At 37.1% G+C, this 21,048-nt stretch overlaps 1 protein-coding gene across 7 annotated transcripts in view; it reads left to right on the top strand.

Moving 5' to 3' along the window:
* LOC149162279 (uncharacterized) overlaps window positions 1-21,048 on the top strand; it is a 342,764-nt gene that overhangs the window by 17,223 nt on the left and 304,493 nt on the right. For 4 of the 7 annotated variants that reach the window (XM_089437188.1, XM_089437190.1, XM_089437185.1 and 1 more), the window contains exons 2-8: window positions 484-527; window positions 687-750; window positions 2,826-2,940; window positions 3,070-3,173; window positions 8,878-8,975; window positions 17,515-17,707; window positions 19,379-19,604. In XM_089437188.1, coding sequence (XP_089293314.1) covers window positions 484-527; window positions 687-750; window positions 2,826-2,940; window positions 3,070-3,173; window positions 8,878-8,975; window positions 17,515-17,707; window positions 19,379-19,604 — 844 coding nt within the window. The remainder of the gene's footprint in view (window positions 1-483; window positions 528-686; window positions 751-2,825; window positions 2,941-3,069; window positions 3,174-8,877; window positions 8,976-17,514; window positions 17,708-19,378; window positions 19,605-21,048) is intronic. The other 3 variants (XM_089437189.1, XM_089437187.1, XM_089437186.1) reach the window with 3 other exon arrangements.

The following is a 21,048-nucleotide window of genomic DNA, read 5'->3' as shown; positions in this document are numbered from 1 at the left end:
AACCTGCTTTCCTAAAGTCTGGACTGGATTATAAGTTGTGGGGATCCCCTTGTTATGGAAAGGTTGTGTCAGAGACTAGGGCTTAAGGAAGGAGAGTATGCTAGAGACCCTTCATTCTTTCCTATGTTGAAAACCCTATCCTTATTTCATTGGACAAGGAGTTTTTCACTAGTCTGAAACAGAAAAACAGACTTAAAGAAGTCTCCCCCAACTTCTTTGTGTACTTCAACTGATCTTCCTCCTTCCTTCCTCTTCACATTTGAAACGATAGTACTGGATTGACTATGACGTATCAAGTCCAAAACCTTCAAAAGGACACCATTATTTGTGTGTAGGGGGGATGATAGAAAAATATTCCCGCCACTTATTTTTAAAATATTTTGGCTTTATTCTGGTTTAGGTTGTTATCTGGAGCTTTTTATGTTGTGTTTGTTACTTACACTTTGTGCATAACAACATGCCTTCGGTTGTTTGTCATTGCAGGTAGAAGGTTTTAATGATTTCACTACTGCATCTGCATGGGAAAGGTATGAGATTTTTAATGTAATAAATTTCTAAGTTATTTTTGTAATATGTTTTACTATCCTGGTTATACTCATATTCTATGCTGATGAAGGGCTTCTACCAAGTATAGTTGTAATTCCTTCTGACAAGAAATTCTAATTTGATTTTAATGATGGTTACAGATTAATTTCAAATATAGAGAAGATTTGTCGTAAGTGGCATGACGATGGCTTGAAAAAAAATCTGGTATGGTGTATTTTTTAGAACTTGATTATAATTGAGAATTTGTTCTCTATCTTAAACTGTTGATTTCCAGACATATCATTCATTGAATTATTTATCATCATGTATAATGTCCTCAACAGATGTCTCCTTGAATAAAATAAAGTGTTTGCAAAGATTACTTGAAGAACATCAGATTCAAACAGTCATTAATTTTTGGGAGATAAAATTTTCGATTACTTTTTGCATCTTTTATATTCTTGTGAGTTTTTTGGGACCTATTGTCTAAGAAACTTTATCATTGGTCTTTGTATTCTCTGTTAGACTCATACTCTAGTTTGGTATGGTTAGACTCATACTCCTTTACTGTATTCATTCCATCGCAAAGAAGTGTGTGATTTTGCTTTTATAAAAAAGCTAGGCGCTCAGCTTGTCTATAGGTGAATGTGATTCCTTTATGACCCCCTTATCTTAGATAAAGCTGGCGTATCATTCATTCAAGTTTGGTTTCCTGGGTTAGAGTTGACTTGTGGCTCTTCTGGTAGGTCAGAGTGGTCCCTTTTGCAGCTGTGATCAACTGAAAGTTAAAATACACTGTTTTTCTACACTATTTTGTACTAATTTCTAGTTTCTTTTGTTCTATTTCGGACTGTGCTTACTGGTTTTGTCTGAGCTTCAACATAATTTGGCAGGGGCGTGAAGTTCTTTTGTAGTTGCATCAATAATATCTTCTTGCTATTGCAAAGGATGTCGATGCCTCTACTGGTGGTCACAACTATTTATAACAAAAGATAGGCCATCATTGGAATCTAAAAGTGGAACAACAGGAAAATATGTAACATTCAACTTTTTGGTGTGTATTGCTGTAACATTCAAAGCTAATGGGTTCACATTGCAGAATGATATTTGTGGTATCAATACTAAATGTATGCTAAGTTAAGTCTATTGAAGAATGCCACTTATGTATGTTCAGGCAATCCTATTGGTGTGAAACTGACAGGTGACAGCCCTTGTCTGAGTCTCTCATCATCATATAACATATCCTACTTTAAGATTACCCACTTGGTGGATGAACATTCACTTTGGTATAATATGCTATTTGGACTTGTAAATGTTATACTTCGGTATAGTTCCAACATCATATAATATATGAATAATCCTCTTTTTTTCAACTGTAACATATGAAGAATAATTTTAGCTTCAAGGGATAGCTCAGTTGGTCGAGTTCCCATTGCTAAGTATCTTGCCAATTGGGAGGTCATGGGGTCAAATCTCCTCAACGCCCTTGGGGTTAGGCCTGAACTGATAAGTCAGCGGGTAGATTCCTTTGGGTGGATCTGCCCGGATTATTACATGTGGAAGTAGCGGCTACTCAGTTCCCGTGAACCACAGTTGAACAAAAGAAACATATGAAGAATAATTTTATCACTATAGCCTCTTGAGCTGGAGGCAGTATTTGTTATGAGCCTGTTTGTTTGAACTCCATGTGTGTGTTGAGATTATAATTCCATAGGTTGATCTTTTAAGCATAATGTGGCTCTGTAGATTTTGAGAGTCTAATTTCAGTAGCAAGCCCGAGCCACTTGTCAATCCCTTTGACAGATGGTTTCTTCATTCTATCGTGATGGATTTGTAATTAATGACCACATCTTATCCAGTTTTAGTTGGTGGGATTGCTATCTGAGTTCCATTATGAGAATTTATATATGGGCCAAATATGTTTTGAAGGATTATTTAGTTTTTCTAGAAGATTATACTATCTATGTTATTGATGGAATCTGTATGCTGGAGTGGTATGAGAAATTTTGTTAGGGCCTGATTTATCTTTAGGCTGTTCTAGGTTGGTTTTTGGGAAAAAAAGCTTCAAAGACTAATTTCAAGTACATATTTACTATATAAATAGTTGCCAAATTTCAAAATGACGTGCTCCTGGCATTTTTAGCTTGTTTTGGTTGTAATATGTATGACCTGTAGGAGGCTATTAGAGGGCTACTACGTTTTGAGAGTGCAAATATGACTGTGCTTCTCTCACTCCTGTTTGGGGATTCTTTATTCACATAGATTGCTTTTACTAACAAGGGTCCTTGTTCTATAATTAGGTACAAGCAGAGATAGTACAAGGCTCAAGGAATCTGCGTCATATTAAGGCTGACTTTACCTATGAGACAAAACCATACTGCCTAGAGTATTTTTTTCAAGTTGATAACAGCAAAGGTATCCTGCTAACCTGGACTATGATGTCATGTTAGTATGAGTTACGCATAAAACAGAGCACTTACACTAATGGAATCACATTTATTTAATTTCTTGTATATCTCCTCACCAAATGATGTTTGTAAGCAGTTCATTGTTTTAAATCTGAAGGCAACATTACTTCAGGTGACATTGACCAATGGAGAGATGGATTACACTTTCTACAGTTGTGGTTTGGCGTTAAAGATTTTCTGGTATGCTTTTCTGCCATGCAACACTAATGTTATATGATATATCTTGAATGCTGTGTACTATTGTTTCTACATGTAAGAAATTAAGCTCATCTTGTTGTACACATGGGGGATTTAGGATACCTCATAGCCAACACTTGTACACTTCATCCCACATGGTCTTTACAGGGAAATAAATTGTACACATATAGGCTTGTAAAGGTGTTGTCTCCAGCAAAAAACTGTATAGTACGCTGCAGAGGATTTTGGTTGTAACAATTGGCTCCAATTTCAGGTCATGTACTCTTCTCGGGATCGGTTGAGAATCCCAGAATTTTCAAATACCTGTAAACCTGAAACAATCTCACACAATGGATGTCAAATACTAGGGAGGGATAGAGATAGAATTGCCCTATCTCTTCCTGATAGGAGAAATAAATCCATGCATGAAAAGAAATATAGCTTGTATTATATGTCAAATCTCCAAATACCAGCCCAGATTCATTTTCTCGCAACAATTATTTATCCCCAACAATTTATTTTATTAACCAAATAAATTCTAAATTGTTGAAAAATAAAATCACTGGTATTTTAAAATCCAAAAAATTATATGCAGTGGAAATAAAATCAGAGAGATCAATCATACATTACAATAGATAAACAACCACAACAATCCTCTTTCATTAATTAATCTAGAAAATCAGGGTTTCGACCCACAGAGAATTTACAAAGAAAAAATAGTAACTGGAACCTGCAACTCGGCTCCACTGAAATAATTTGGCCCAAGGAAATTTGGCCAACTGAAAACTAGCCACTGAAGAAATTTGGCTTGGAGAAAATTGGCCCACCTCTCACTAGTAAATCAGCTCTTGTGCCTTGCCCTCGCTCAACCTCTGCTTGCTCACAAATTGGCACTGGCAAATCGGCCTCTCCAACAACTACGCCTCATTCTCACTTCAACAATTCAGTCTCTTGCAACACTCCTAAATTTATCCGTGTATTCTCCTTCCTTCTCCTCAGTCGAACTAAGCCTCTCGCTCCAAAGAATTCGCTCTTTCCTTGTTGAGAAAATCGCTCTTTCTTTGTCTGTGGCTTCAACTCTCCCTAGACTTTCATTTTTAATCTTCATTAACCCCAAGTCCCTAATTCTAATTTCCCTTGTAGAAGATCTAGGAGATCAGTGGTTGAGATTATTCTAGGTCACTTTAATAATTTTATTGCTTATCCTTAGAAAATGACTTAATAGTCCACAATAATTAATTGACTTTAATTATTGCAGTTTTCCTAAGTTAGACTTAGTAAAGAACACAAAATTACCTAAAGAGGCAATAAATTGTCTCCTACATGCCAAGATACCAAGCCTATGCTGTAATGTCCCTAGGGAATTTATGCCCTTAGGATTACAAGATTACAAGATAAATTCTATAATATTCCCTTTAAATCCAACAAAGGTGATATAGAGTACAGAACAATGTAGTTAAGCTTTAGTTTGCACAATACATCAATTGTTTACCTCCATTTCAATTTACAACCACTCCTATACCGGTAGACCTTGTTGCATATAACAGTGACAATATTGAGTGCACACAGGTATTTCACTCTACCAATAGCTTATACAATAAAACCAATCCACAAGTGCATTGTAGTTTAATATTTCTTAACCAATTAATATTGTACTGGTCCACCCTTACTGCCGTATAAATGACTATGATCCTTACAATACTTCAGGGATGTTGTAATAGCTCCCAAGAGTACTCTGCTGTCCTACTCATGACTCTTGTTTTGACAGGACAATTGATTATGAAGCCTTTGGATTATTTGGTGGACCGACTATCTGCCTCAATCTTCTTTTGTTGCGCAATCCAACTCCTTTTCTGCTTATTCTTATCAAGGAGCTCTTGAACCACTTCGCTGTCTACTATTGTGTAAACTATTGTGATGAGAGTCCCCAACTGCTGTAGATGTGATCTGAAATCTTTAGATAGATTCTAGCTGCCAAATTATCTATAATTTGGCCCTTCTGCTACAGGAGAACTAGATCAAGGTGCTTGTTACCTCAGGAGGGAGCCCAAGAGAGCCCGCTGCCAAATCTACCCTTTAATAATCCTTTGTGAGGTACACTGCATGACATGTAACATTTATTCCAATGACTATTATAACAGAGAGGGCATTGATGATTTACAATGAGAGTTTTGGTGCCCTAGTTTTCTTTAGGTCAAAACCTTGAGACATAAGCTCTCATTCCTCTTGATTTGAATAAGAGTCTTTCTATCCTAAAATGGCCACATCAGGCCTCGGTGCCAATGATCCACAGAGAAAACCTTATCTTGAACCAAAACTTTGGTGACCAAGTAAGCCTCAGGATATCCATAGAGATAGCCTTCACTGCCTCAAACCAAGACTTAGTTGACCAGGAAATCCACTTTTTTCTTGCCAAAACCATATCAGAGATGTCTCAAGATATCATGCTGTAATAGAGTCAAGAAGAGAGGGGATTGGCTAGATGGTATAAACACCACCAAAACCAACAAGGGAAAAAGGGGTCTTAAAACTCTTAGAGCATCAACTCACTAAACGGAAATATCAGATCCACAATGATGATAAAATGATTTCTCCTCTCTTATTTATAGATTCCTTATGGGGTCTCTTGTCCTTATTTTAATGTGAGGGGCTACAAGTTTCCCTCCACTTAGCCCCAATTTTGGCTTTTTCCACAAGATTTGCCCCAATTACCCTGAATTTACCCAATGTTGCCCCACAACATTAAATAATAGGTTTCCTCCTTTATCATTGACTATAGCCTATGGGGTTGGACAGGCTACTTCATCCTTCCTTGGACAATTAATTAATAGAGAACATTACATATGCGGAAGACCTTCTAAAGCTACCTCTAGCTTCAACACTCCCTCCTAGCTGTTGAATTTTGTAGCTATGGTCGGTCTTCGTAATGTTTATTTGTACTTGCAATAATATATTTTGTGATAAAAGAAAATTATTTGAAGCATGTTCTTCATGCTTTCAAGAAAAATATATATATATATATCTATATATATATATATATATATCTATATATATATATATATATATATATTTTTTTTTTTTTTTTTTGTATTCACAAGAATATTTTTATAAAGCATGTTTTTCATGACCTTATCAAGAGTGGGAAAATGAAAGTTTGAAAATTGTATTTTTGCCTCCACAAGTGACCAAGTCGGCCCTCCAAGAAATCATGTTGGCTTGCCCAGAGAGACACCCATTCACATCACATGAAGGCTATAAGTAGCCCTTCGATCTACTTTGTTGCATTTTGTTGGATCTATGTGTTGTTTCTTGGCGCTATCGGTCCTGATTGCCTACTCGGTCGGTGGCTGGCTTGTCAGCCACAATCTCTCCTTTAAATTTTTTAAATTTTGTTGCTTCCTGTGGTCGTGTTGAGCTTCATCGACTCACAAGCCATCTTCTTGCCACCCTGACTTTGTTTCGGCTGCTTCCACTTAGATTGTTGGTGCTTGCTGTGATTCATTTACAGTTGACCTTCTCTACGCCGTGGACCTATTTCACTTCCTGTTGGCTTTCCTAATTTTCCGTTGGCTCCCCGAGCTTGTCACTTTGTCGCAGCCCTTACCCTAGTGGGTAGGTGGCCTGTCAAGCTTGTCAGCCACCCACTACCCACTCACCTACTCTTTTTTCTTTTTTAATAAAATAAATTTGTCCTTGCCTACGCAACAATGATCATGCTCTTTTTTTATCTCTTTAAATTACCACTGCTCTGAGCTTGTTCGACTGCAAAAAGAAATTCAAACTCAGTGCTGATTTCTTCAGCCCTAAACAAAAAATTTCGCCTTTTCACGATCACGGCCAAACTTGGCCCAACGATCCCGTACAAACCATGGCTTTTGTGTTTATGAGATCGGTTTGCTTCAAAGCTTTTATTCTGAATGTTAAAGTTACTGCAAACCTAGCACCCTACACCTAAAATTCCTAGCAAAACAATTGATTTACTGATTTAAATGCATAGCTTGGTTCCTAACATAATAAAATTTAACATAAGCAAATATACCGATCTCAATTGCAATGACACAATAGAATCTGCTTAATCAAATTAGTTCATCATTAACAATGATTTAGAACCTACTTGGGCTCTCGTCTTGGGATAATGACCCAAGTGAGAAAATACAAAAATAAAAATGCCTTAGATCTGATCTAGCAGATCTGTCCTAAATTGGTGCTCGATTTACTTGGTAGATCTGGGTCTCCAGGCTCCCTCTTGTACTTACTTGGACCCGATACTCTGGTGTATCACACTCATCCTCCTCCTGAGGCTAGTACTGTTGTATAGTGTGTCTTCTTCCTCTTCCTAACCTTACTTTTATAACTTTGCATTGAGCTAAAAGCCTAAACCCCTAAGACTAATCTCCAAAGTAGTTGACGACTGAGATTAGATTTCGCCTCATTTGAGATCAATGGCTGAGATTGAAACAAAATTATCAAGGAAAATTACTTTACTTTTCCTAAGTTTACTTTATCTCAATGAACCAACATAATACTTATGTACTTTTCCTAAGTTGCAAAGCAACTTTTTCAACCTAGAGCAAGTATCCTAGGGAGATCTTGTGGGCGACTTCTGCATGCCTAGCCACTTAAGCCTATGCAGAAGTACCTTCTTGAGCTACAAAATTTAAAACCATATAGTTCATGCTCATAATGTATCTAATCAAACCTAATGACCTTAATGCTTCAACTTAGTTACATTGTGAGAGAGTTTTTCTCATACTAACTTCCTCATCCACGAGGGTCAGTTAAGAAGCCATACCTTGGACAAATAGGACGGTGACTTTTTAAAAATCAGAGAATTGCTTATCAATCATACAAATACCAAAGATTTCGAGTTGCCAATATACCCTAATTTTTCTTCAGGGCAATTACCTCTTGTAGTGTACTTTTGTTTTTTTTTTTTGTATTTTCTTTAGTGGAATCGATAGATGAGACCTATCAAGTTAGCATCAAAAATCTTACTGATGTACAATACACAAGAAATTTTATATTTAAAAGACAAAAATCAAACCTGGCATACTGAAATCAAATGGTTAAAAGTCAAGACAAAAGAAATTTACAGTTCCAAAATTTAAAAAATATCTGTCGATAAAGAATTGCTATGATCTGAATGGTAATCAAGAAGAATTATTCACGGTTTGCTTGGGAATTTTGTTTCTTCAGTTGTTTCATTGCTAGGAAAGTGTTACCTTCTTTGATATGCTCGATCAAATTTGTATGAGTTTAACAAATTCATAAAATGCCCGAATTTCCTTATAAGTGGAAATGCCGGTTTACCATACAAGAGATGTAGGTGTATTTCTTCAAATTGTGACTCATAAAATACTCCTTCACAGTTTTAAAATTCCCAGTTGAATTTCTGGCAGTGATTACTTATTGATTTAAATAAGTTAGATACATGAAATATCTTGAATTTTTTAAACATTCAGGTATTGATTTCAGCTAGTTATTCGTGCCTTGTCATTTTTACATTGTTTATATTATGGAATTTCTGTGGTGAATTATGATAACATACAATTCTGCGGCCTGCCATATGTTCTCATTCTGTTTTGGATTTTTTAGTATATAAAATAATTTAGATAGAATTGTTGAAGTCACTTTTTTCATATGGTTTACTCATCTACTCACCCAATATGGTTTATAATTTCACTTATGTTTCCTCTGTTTCATTCAGATAATTGCTCCACAAAGTATGAGTGGAGTTGTCCTTGATGCACCAGAGGCCACCAAGCTTCTAAGTGCTGTTGCAATTGCTTTGTCAAATTGTGACAGGTTAGTTGCCATTTGGTATTGCTAGCCCTTTGTCTGTGAAATTGTAAAAGTTGATTCTTCAAAACTGAAGATCTTTACATAATTTAGATATATGCTGATTCTTCACCAGTGAGGATCCTTACATAATTTAGATATATTTATCTCAGACGTTGGATCAATCTTTCCCTGATTGGTTTAACATACATGCATGCTTTTCTTTTAGTCCCATTTACAATTGGTCATTCACAAGCTTTAATAAAATTCTAATTTCAGATTCTATTTGTTGAATGCTGTTGCCATTGATGCCAACATCAATTCTTGTACGCTCTTAATATTTGTCTAGTTTGCATCAATTGGAAGCTCCAAAGGACAAGTTAGCCTGGAAAACCTTAGAAGCCCTGCACTTTTTGATGATTTGGAGGATGACGATCAGTGAATTTGCCTCCATGACATCGCCAGACGATGCTCCTCGTCATGCCAATTTTAACGATATATGGCATGCTTTGAAACTCTTCACGGTTTGAAACTTATGCCCTTGAGAAGATCAAAGCCCCCTTCTTGTGGCCATAAATGCAAAGACAAGATGATGTGCCAGTCCGTCATTAGACATTTATCCAACTCATGGGCATAGAAGGATTTTTGTTAATTATTACTGAAGTCAACTTTGTTAGGAAATGATGTTCATTTATTTTCATAAATCAAATTATTCCCAAAAGGTTAAATTAAATTGGTCCAAAGTTTTGGCTCCAAGTCAAATTCAAATTCAAATTTGAATTTTATTTTTGGCTTCCCTCCAAATTGTGCAAGTTGGCTCTCTCAAGAATACCTATTCTAGATCCATATATAGGCACTCGTCTCTCCTCAAAAGGCAAGAATTCAATGCTGATCTGAGGTATCTAGCTTTTGCGGCCAAGAGTAGTCCTGGAAATCCTTAAAAGGAGGTCGAATTCTTGAAAAGTTTTCTCTGGTTTAATTTTTGATCTGGGTTTTCTAAGGGATTTTGTTGGGATGTTATTAATCTGCAATGTAGCCCCTTCAAACCTCATTGTGAAGCTGATCCAACTGCCAAAGAGGGTGAGACTGACTCGCTGATTCATGAAGCCTACTCGGCCTTCATTACTATGGCATATTTCTGGGTTTCTATATTTCGTTTGTAGGTTAATCACATATAAGCACAAGTCCATTGTAACCCTATCCTTCTGAAGATCACCATGTTTCTGAGATATTTGGTGAAAGTTTGTTGTATGTCTTTTGTATTTCAAGACTGGTTGGACTTAATATTTCTCAAGGAAAATCTGCATTGTATTAAAGGCTATTTTCTGTGGGCTAATCGAAGGATATTTGTTGCTCTCTGCACCCTTTCTGAGACCATCTATGGACAGTTCGTACAGCTAAGTCAAAAGGCAAAGCATTGTGATAGAACTTTTGCAGTCATTGAGAAATTAATGACGTATGGTTACTGTGCAATAAACTTGAAATTGCTTTGGGCACAGTTCTAATAACCACTGGTTTAACCTGGCAATTTTTTAATTATGATCGCAATCTGAATTGGAGCCATGAGTACAACTGTAAGTTCTATGTAAAGTTTGTTTTATTGGACTGTGATTCTAGGTCATAATCAATCTGGTGCATCTTGGATTTCTGAAGCGTAAATCATGGCTTTGATCTGAATTGAAGTGCATATGGATTGGGCATTTATATGATGAAGACCAGAGTGTCTTGTGCATAGTGCACTTAAACTATGTAATTTTGTTTATAGTCTGGGTGCGAAATGATTTAAATTTGAAGTGCACACCTGTGCAAAGGTAGAACCTTCACACGTGTGAACAGAAACAAGCCAAAATACCTGAATTTCTCTCTCCTTTGACTTCACTATTTTTCTTATTTTCTTTGGCACATAAATTGATGTGTTGAGTGAGAAAATGAATGAGGTCGAAGTGTCTTGTATTTATAACTGTCCAGGAGGTCAATAGTTGCCTCTTTAGGCTGACTTTTCTAGAGCTTACTTGGTCTTGTGGATGACAGTTTGACTCAAATAAAATATTTTTTCTTTTTTCTTACAAGAGGATCTTTACGTAATTTAGATATATCTGATTCTTCACAACCGAGGATCTTTACATAATTTAGATATATTTATGTTAGACGTTGCATCAAGCTTTCCCTCCTTGGTTTAACGTACATGCATGTTTTTCATTTAGTCCCGTTTACAATTGGTCATTCACGACCCTTAATAAAATTCTAATTTCAGATTCTATTTGTTGATGTTGTTGTCATTGATGCCAACATCAATTCTTGAAAGCGCTTAATATTCACCTAGTTTGCATCAATTGGAAGCTCCAAAGGACAAGTTAGCCTGGAAAACCTTAGAATCCCTGCTCTTTTTGAAGATTTTGAGGATAACGATCAGGGAATTTGCCTCCGTGACCACTATCAGCTGATGATCCTCGTCATGCCAATTCCAACGATATATGGCATGCTTTTTAACTCTTCATTGTTTGAAAGTTATGCCCTTCAGAAGGTCATAGCCCCCTTCTTGTGGCCATAAACTTGAAGACAAGATGATGTGCCAACCCGTCATTAGACATATGTCCAACTCATGGGCATAGAAGGATTTTCATTAATTATTATTGAAGTCATCTTTGTTTGGAAATGATGTTCATTTATTTTCATAAGTCAAATTATTCCCAAAAGGTTAAACTACATTGGTCCAAAGTTTTGGCTCCAAGTCAAATTCAAATTTAAATTTGAATTTTATTTTTGGCTTCGCTCCAAATTGTGCAAGTCGGCTCTCTCAAGGATACCTATTCTAGATCTATAGTAGTTTTGGAAATCATTAAAAGGAGGTCGAATTCATGAAAGGTTTTCTCTGGTTTAATCTTTGATCCGGGTTTTCTAAGGGATTTCGTTTTGATATTATTAACTTGCAGTGTAGCCCCTGCAGACCTCATTGTGAAGCTGATCCAAATGCCAAGCAGGGTGACACTGTTAAAATTGGCAACTAGGGCCAAACTCCTGTGGTTTGTTGGCCAACAACTAAATAAACTCCACATGTGATCAATGTTTTAGTATAAAAGGAGATGACTTGAGAGCCATTTTACACACACTTCACTCTTGATTTCTCTCCACTTGTTCTGGGTTTTAGAGGAAGAAAAATCTAAGAGAGGAAGCTCTAAATCGCAGAAGGGAGAGGAGCCCTAGTATGAAGCCCTAGACGCAATCTCTACAAGCCCTAACGCAGTCCTAAGGAGGAGGATCTACACAGCTATGGAGGAGGTCTTAGTAGCCCTAGCCGTAGTCCTAGCAAGCCCTAGCCTATGACAACTCTACGCATCCATTTGTGGAGGAAGAGAGCTCGTTGAAGGAGGATAATTCCCTGTGGTAGCTGCAACAAGAAGAGGCAGTGACGTGTAAAAGGAGGACTGTTTTGGGTCTATTTCAAGGGTCCAAAGTGTTGAAGGAGGGCCGAGTTCCCTTGCAGGAAGAGGCACAATCATAGGGAATTTTTGAGGGCACTTTGGAGGGGTGCAGATCCATGGAAAGGCAACCGCAACCCTACATAGTCTTGCTGTAGGGTGCCGCAGTAAATTACAGGCAGGCCGAAGGGTAGACAAGGGCTAGGGCAACCCAGAATTGAAGCAACCACCCTCGGCCCCTTAAAGAAGGGCAAACACATTTCTTGGGAGTGTTTTTGGGCACGAAAAGAAGGCTTGTTAAGGACTGTTGTGTGCCCTAACTAGACCTAGTTTGCTCCAACCAAACAGGCCTCAAAACTGTGAGCTAACATGCTTATTGGAGCAGCGTTTATATGGTGTGTTGGCAACTAGATACATGGGACAGCAAGGTCACTTGGTGGAGAAAGCAATAGGATAACAAGAAATGACATGGTACAACAAGGCTACAATGGGACAACAACAAGCATGGTGCTGCAAACTCATTAGGACAACAACAAGGTACAATATGCCAAATAGGATAGTTAGGTAAGTGTGCTTAGTACAACATGGTAAATGGGATAACTAGGCAATGGTGCTTGTTGGAGCATAGCAAATGGGACTGCAATATGCCAAACATGGAATGGCAATGTCACTAACAGTGGGACAACAGTATGCCACATGGGACAACAATGGCTAGCATAGTGCAGCTATGGCACATGGGACAACAGTGACAACATAAGGTGCAATGGAATGATGTGTGGAGCATGGTCACGAGGTCCAACATTGTGATGATGGGTGTAGCATGGTGCAGCATGATGACAAGGTGCAGCATAATGATAGGTGAAGGAGTCACCTTGGAGAATCAGTTGAAGCAACATGTCTTCAACTGAGTTTAGCCATTTCATGTATCATCTTCTTAGAGATGATCTATGCTCTTATATAGATAAGTCAAAGTGTTGACTTTTGTTGTAAATGTACTATCTCTTTCTCTCTCTGTTAAACTATTGAAGAACATATATGAAGAATTGGTCAAGGGTTTTTCCACATTGGGGTTTGTCCCTAGCTAGCACCACATCTTGTGTCCTCTTGTCTTGGCTTGTCTTCTGCGATCTATGTTTATGTTCTATCTGCAATTTAATTTAATGTTGATACCTAACTGTGAAAATTGAAATAAATTGCTCTAAGCATAGAACATACCTAAAATCAATAGAGGCTGACTCGCTGATTTATGAAGCTTATTCAACCTTCATTACTATGGCATATTTCTGGGTTTCTACATTTCCTTTTTAGGTTAATCACATATAAGCACAAGTCTATTGTGGTCCTATCCTTCTGAATATCACCACGTTTATGAGATATTTGGTGAAAGATTGTTGTATGTCTTTTGCATTTCAAGACTAGTTGGACTTAATATTTCTAAAGGAAAATATGCATTGTATTAAAGGCTATTTTTTGTGGGGTAATTGAAGGATATTTGTTGCCCTTCGCACCCTTTCTGAGACCATCTATGGACAATACGTACAACTGAGTCAACAGGAAAGACGCCATGTATCTCGCAATGCGCATTGGTGTATGATAGAACTTTTGCAATCATTGAGAAATTAATGACGTATGGTTACTATTCAATACGCTCGAAATTGCATTGGGCACAGTTCTAATAACCACTGGTTTAACCTTGCAACTTTTTAATTATGATCGCAATCTGAATTGTAGCCATGAATAAAACCGTAAGTTCTATGTAAAGTTTGTTTTATATTACTGTGATTCTAGGGCATAATCAATCTGGTGCATCCTGGAATTCTGAAGTGTAAATCATATCTTTGATCTGAATTGAAGTGCATATGGATTGGGCATTTTTATAATGAAGATTGTCTTGTGCATGGTGCACTTAACCTATATAATTTTGTTCATAGTTTGGGTGCAAAATGATATAAATTTGAAGTGCACACCTGTGCAAAGGTAGAATAAAATTGCTAATGCGACTTGTGCAAGTGATAAAGCATTGCACTGAAGGATTGATTGCTTGATGTAAGATTGCCATTGTTGACTTGTGCAAGTGATAAAGCATTGCACTGAAGGATTGATTGCTTGATGTAAGATTGCCATAGTTGAGATTGTGACGTTGAACAAGTTCAAAAGAAAAGCCTAAAACCAGTGTTGTGGAATAGTGTCTTATGTTTATGAGAGATATGAGGTATGCTGGCAAAGTTCCTCATTTATGACTGAATCCCTATAGTAGGTTATGAAACAAAATTTTCAAGACAATATCAAAAGTAGAAGTAAAAGTTATTGATACCTTTAATAGAAAGCCCCCATTCCCTGTTTGTACGTGGTTATATACAAGTTTATTAAGAATAAGATTGAAATAAATGGTAGGGCTAAAAGGCTAGAGTAACTGACCTCGGAGCCCCCGTAGGCACGCTAATAGATGCACTTTTTCTACCCCCCAATCCGGTCCCATACAATCGATCTGGCAATTAGAGGAAGGTTGAGGGCTTACTAATAAATAGGCTTTCTCCCATTAGACAAGAGGTATATCCATATTATGTTTTGAAAGCTATATGTTAAAGTTTAAAGGGCTTTCTATTCAAGTACATTAGAAGTATACATCTGCAATAAGAAGCGGAGGCTATCACTCTTACATCATTTGTAGTTTGGAGTCTAATTCTTATTATCTGAGGCACAAATTTATGACTCCACCAAAATTCAGTCTACCTGTGGCTGTACTTGCATCACTATCAGTGATCAAGGAATGTGAAGGGTTCTCATCTTCAATAGTAAGAAGGCACCAATATATGTAGAGCAGATCATGGAAGCAAACATCTTCAGGCATCAATAGAGCATCTTCAAGGACATGATTGAACAGTGAGAGTGTTGAGGTTGCTGAGCTAGGGTTTTAGCTGCAGTATGTGTACTGACAGTTAGAGGTTGAGTAGAGGCAGATTTGACAAATGTACTTGACAGACTTTATGCTACTTGGGTTTGATGCAAAAGTAGATTTGATTGGTGCTAGGGTTTGATGAGGAGAAGATCTGTTGTTGAACAAAGATTGTATTGCAAATTGTCTTGTACTGATATTGAGTGCAGATGGATCCAATTTGAAAATATATGAAACGTGGTCCACCGGCTAATTAGGGTGGCAAGGTGGTGCTAGGGGCAGGTTGGAGCCTGCATAGGGCGTTGGGTGTTGGAGCATCGTTTAGGTTGGAGCCTGTAAACTAGGGCATTGGAGTGTCCTTCCAGTTGGAGCTGGTAAACCAGGGCGTTCGAGCGTCCTTCCAGTTGGAGCGTCTTTCAGTTGGAGCTGAAAATTTTGGAAGTTGGAACTTCCTAATTGATGTAAATTATTGAAGACAAATATTAAGAAGCGTTCGGTGGTTTTTCTCCCGGAAGGGTTTCCACCTAAAAATCTTGGTGTACTGTATTGATGTCATGCATTGTTGAATAGTGTTGTTTACAGATGTGATGTTCATTTATGTTTAAACTAGTGTTAATGTTAATATGAATGCTCTGAAGATTAAAATTAACTGACTGAAAAGAAATACTGATTCACCCCACTCAGTATTTCCAACACTATTTGTACTTATAGTTAACTTGTACTGTGTGTTAAATTATCCTAAAACCAGGGGTCGAAGCAAACAGATTAGATCTAGTTACTCGCTGGAATTATAACCTCATGCATGCAACGAAAACCAGAAAAGCAATCACACAGTGCATAATTTAGTTATGCTCTTCTAGGTAAGTTCATCATTTAAAAATTATCTTTAGAACTTACAAAAGCTCCTTTATGGGAAAATGGCTCTGAGAAATTAATCAAACAAGCAACAAACCTGAAAATTTCAGTCTGCATGGAAATCAAGGCATCCTGCCCTCCAATTCATACTACTGTATGGAGTCTGTACAGACGGTTGTACAGCCTGCTTTGCTGGGCTGTATCACTGCTCTTTTCCTTGCTGTTGACTGGATGCCTTCTTGCTAAACTACTGCTGAAATCCTCACCAATGGCTGAAAATCAAATCTCTGATTTTCTTCTTCAATCATGTGACTTGTGAAATGACTGCTCTGCCTGTCTTTGTCCTTTGCCCTCTCTTTCTTTTATAATTTTGACATGAGCAAAAAACCCTACCTTCAACAGTTGAGATCTAACCTTGAGATCAATGACTTTCTTTTAATTAAATTATTATGTGACCCATTTTATTAATTAAATGACACTTTAATAAATAAATATTTACTTAATTAATTAATTAATAAAGTTAACTTCTGAAAGAGCATAGGATACTTTTAATGAAGATTTTCATAAGTAGACACCCTCATGGAAATACCTGTCTGAGCTACAAACACTAACACTCTGTGACTCTTTCTGTTGAGAAAATCCAGAGAACAGGTAAAACAGATAAAAATCAAAATTGACTAGAGTAAGTTGCAAACTTAGAGGATATAGTCTGCAAATTAGATGCCCTTGGGGTTGGCAGAGGCTGGCCTTGCTAAACCTCTTCTGATCTTGGTTTTAGAAAACTCTTTTCTTGGGTCAGGTTCTAGAAACTTTATTCACAAAACCCTTGTCAACCTCATTTCAATAAGATATTATGTACCTTTCTAATCTGATGATAAGAATTGAAGAGGACCTAACAGTAAAGTGAGATTTACTGAAACAAAATGATTACCATGAAATATTTGAGAAGGTTACTAATAAAAAGGCAGCAGAGGTTGTATAGAAATGTTTTGATGGATTGTTAAGGATAATATTATAGTTACTGTTACCAAAATGTCATAGCTAACATTTGAACAAATATCTGAATTGAGTGATGATTGGTAAAAATGACTAGTCAGCTCAAATAGAAAGTATCAGATTACAAGTAGAGGTTTCTCAAAGAGATAATACAATAGGGTCCATATTTGTGAGTTTTAAACAGTCGCAGAAGAAACTCTATCAATGCAATATTGGAGAATTCCTTTGACGTTATTTGTTGCCACGTTCAATAATTTTCTTAGTTTGAGATGGATATAGGGTGTCAGTTTTCTAAGGTTGAATGCTGCATTTTTTTCATTGTTTTGGTTGTATGTAAAAGTGTACCTGTTGGATTTCTACTAGATGCATATTGATGACCATCTGATACAAAATTTCATAGCACTTGTACCAGTGCTATCAGGATCTGGCCATCATTTGTACCAGTGCATGATCCAACTCGCAAGGCATATAAAGGCATTCAGAACATGGATACAACACTGACTCGAAGGTTTGAAGCAGATCGCATCGGGAGCCGGGTTCCAGTAAAATTGATGCATTTGGAAGGTCTCTATGAGCTCTTTATGTCAAAATTGGTAATTCTTCTGCCCCTTCACCTAAATATGGGTTTTTCTGCCCTACTCTCTTCTATCAATTGTATCTATTTAACTAACTATTCACATTATGGTGTTATGACAATTGGTCTGTCTCATCTTATGGCTCTGTTGCTTCGGTTCTGTGTGTCTGTTCACCTTTTGTTTGTGTGGAGGCCAGTCCAGTGGCATCCAACCCCAGGCTAGGGTATCCACCATCAATAACAAACCCTAACCAACAAACATGGTCTAATAAGTCATCACTCCAAGCTACTCCTATTATCTCCAAAGGTTCGACAACAAGCTGGCTTCAACACCAACAAGCCCACCCTTGATCTTCCTCTTGCATCACACAAGTCTTCTAGGAGATTCCCCACTCCAATGCTCATGTCTTATTATAGGGTTTGTTACTCAAACCCTTGGCCTTCTGCATTGAGCAAATTTAAAGGCTTCAATACAAATCATAGCATTAGCATTCCAAACTTCTTGTCCATCTAGGGTTTGCATCTGTCAAACTCTAACTTTTCTTCTCTTTCATTGCACAAGTTCCAAGACCTCTAGATAACTTTATGATGGAATATCAAGAATACACCAACATAAGCTTCAAGTCTTCTTTAAACTAAGCATAAAACCAAGCTCCAAGACTTATTTACTCCACTAGGACTTCATGTTCTTGCTCTAAGGTATACATCACACAAACCCTAGGTCTTTGTTCCTCGAATCACACAAATGCAAAGATTCTAGTGCATCCCAATCACAAACATCTATCTTCATGTATATTTTAGAGCTTACATCATAGACCCTAGCTGTTGCTCCCTTACAAGAGTTTTAGTGATTAATGACAGGCTCTCTCTTCCTTTTACATAAAGGTAGGAGAGGGAGGTGAATGTAAAACATGATGAGGTCTACACAAGTAACCATAGACCTAGGCCACCAAGACTGCCCCACAAGGGGTGCTTCACTAAACAAGGATGTATAAGTGTTACACTAGAGCTTATTCAAACCCCAAATGATGAGTACTTCTTAATGTGTACCTTGAGTGGTGTCAACCTCCAAACATTTTGGTCTTTTGATATATGATGCTTAACCTCAGTCAAATATAAAGAACACCTTTCTAATCTTGTCTATAGAGGACCTGATGCTATCCTTTTTCTGCCTGCCCCATATATGAACATTGATGAAGGTTTTAAATTTTGTTTGTAAATGTGTTATCATGCCCCTTTTGAGAATTGCCCATTATTCATCCATTGGTGTTAGTGCATGCAGTTGATAGAAATATATATATATGGGCTCATCGAACATGAATTTATGGTTAGTAATCTCTAGGCAGATGTCCTCTTAAATTGCCAAAGGCAGATTGCTTTATTGAAGATATTGTCATGTTAGTGAGTAGTTTTATATGTGTAAAGGCTGATTTGGTGGCACTGAAAAATCATGATTGCTATTTTCTTTAAGATCCATTTTGTTACAGATTTCTCCGGCAGCAAACTGATTGTCGTTCTTGCTCTTAAGCATTTAATGTAGTTTGTGCTCTTGTCAGTGCACAAAGTGACCTTGCAGTTTTGGAAAAGAGGATTATAAACTATATTTTATGAAAATTTTCATATAATTGTTAATCTATGAATTGTTTACCACTTTTCTCATTATTTGTTTTTTGTTTGTAATTTTTTGAAGGCATTTGCTTCATCTGATTCTTTTGCACCAATTATCCAAGTGCACTACACAATGAGATTGACGTATAGGACACATATATCGGGACATGAACTTGAAAAGCATGAGGAGAATGAATCTCGAAGTACAGAGACTAGAGTGAGCATGGAAAGTGATTTATTCAACAACAGACAATGGGATGATGACTTCCCTTGGTCTGAGTGGTACTCTGCAGAAGATCCAGTTAAAGGTATGGGCCTCATTATTTACTAATTAGTAAAGGTCATTTTCACCCTTTTGAAGTATAGGTTTTGATAATAGATTAGACTAGCAGTAGAAGCTTCGAATTCTAAAGGTGACAAGATAGTTTCCTCAGTTCTCATAACATGTTATGTAATAAGTTGTTAATCCAGAATTAGGGCCAACTGTTTATGATGAAGAGCATGAAATCCTGTGTGGTGTCAAATGTATTGTGTCCTTAAAATTCCTTTGGAGATAATTTTTGTTGCATGTTCCATCCTATACTTGAGTATAGTAGTGAATATGATTTTGTTAAAATTTTGTGTGCCAATTGTTAATTTTAAGTGCCAATTTCAGATTTACTGTCTCATACAGTTCTTTTACCCTCAATTTTTTTCTCTATGCAGTAAATTTATTTCTGAAAACTACAAATAGAAAATACTTTGGCACCTTTAACTCAACATTTTGCAGCAGAATTTAAAATAGAAAATTACTGAGAAAATATTAGACAAGATAGCAACAGAAATTAATCCTCCAACTTCTCATCATTTAATTTCTCAAAGAAATGATGGGCTCCTTAACCAAAGAAAAGGTCCTCAAAGTTTACAAGGAAATTACCGTAAAACTTGAGATAAATTCTTCTAGCAAAATTAGCAACCCGCTTCGCCTCTTCAAGCCCCTTTGCATCTACACGTGCGGCTTGGAAAACCTTGCCGCGTCACACATTTGGCTTGGAAAACCCTACCGCGTTACACGTATGGGGATGGCCTGTTGAGAAATCAATGCTTATAGGAATTAGGGTTTGATTCCTCTTTCTTGATAATTACTTGTGAATTATGTTGGCTTCTTTTACTTCTTTATTAGTTTATCTTTCATCAAGCAATTACCAAATTATATGTATATGAAGACCACAAGAACACGAGACACAAGATGTAGGCGCTTAGCCAGGGCAAAACCCCTATAAGGGGAAAACCTAGTCAAACTCTTCCTTCAGTAGATTCAAATCAAGATGAGACTCTTCAAGAGTTCTTAGACCTAGACAAATACCTCCTCCAACCACCAAGTCAGCGCTTCACTTCAATAGTTGATCCTTGTCAAAGTCTCCAAGTAACAACTCCCCAGCAACAACTTCAATCCAAAATTTCGACTCCCTAGCAGTAGAACTTTGATCCCCAATAACATAATTTTGGTCCTGTAGTAGACACAAAATTTTAGCCCCAACCACTGCCTAGAAACTTTGCACGTGTGAGAGATAGATAGTCTAGAAACTCGAATTAGGTTTTCCCAAATTTCATCCTCCATCTATTTCACTCTCTTTTCTGCCTTTCTTCCTTGAAGATCGAACTTGTTTAGTGAATGTGACAAATGGATTGAACTGTCTCTCTCTATATAGCCTTTTTGCTAGGTCGAATTGCCGTAATGTAGGTTGACTTCATGGGGGCAAGGTCAACTTG

Source organism: Pinus tabuliformis, chromosome 5_2, assembly GCF_031772625.1.
Source record: "Pinus tabuliformis cultivar Carrire ecotype Pingquan chromosome 5_2, CPIR1, whole genome shotgun sequence".
Classification (NCBI taxonomy): Eukaryota; Viridiplantae; Streptophyta; class Pinopsida; order Pinales; family Pinaceae; genus Pinus; species Pinus tabuliformis.
This window is presented reverse-complemented; position numbering and strand designations above follow the sequence as displayed.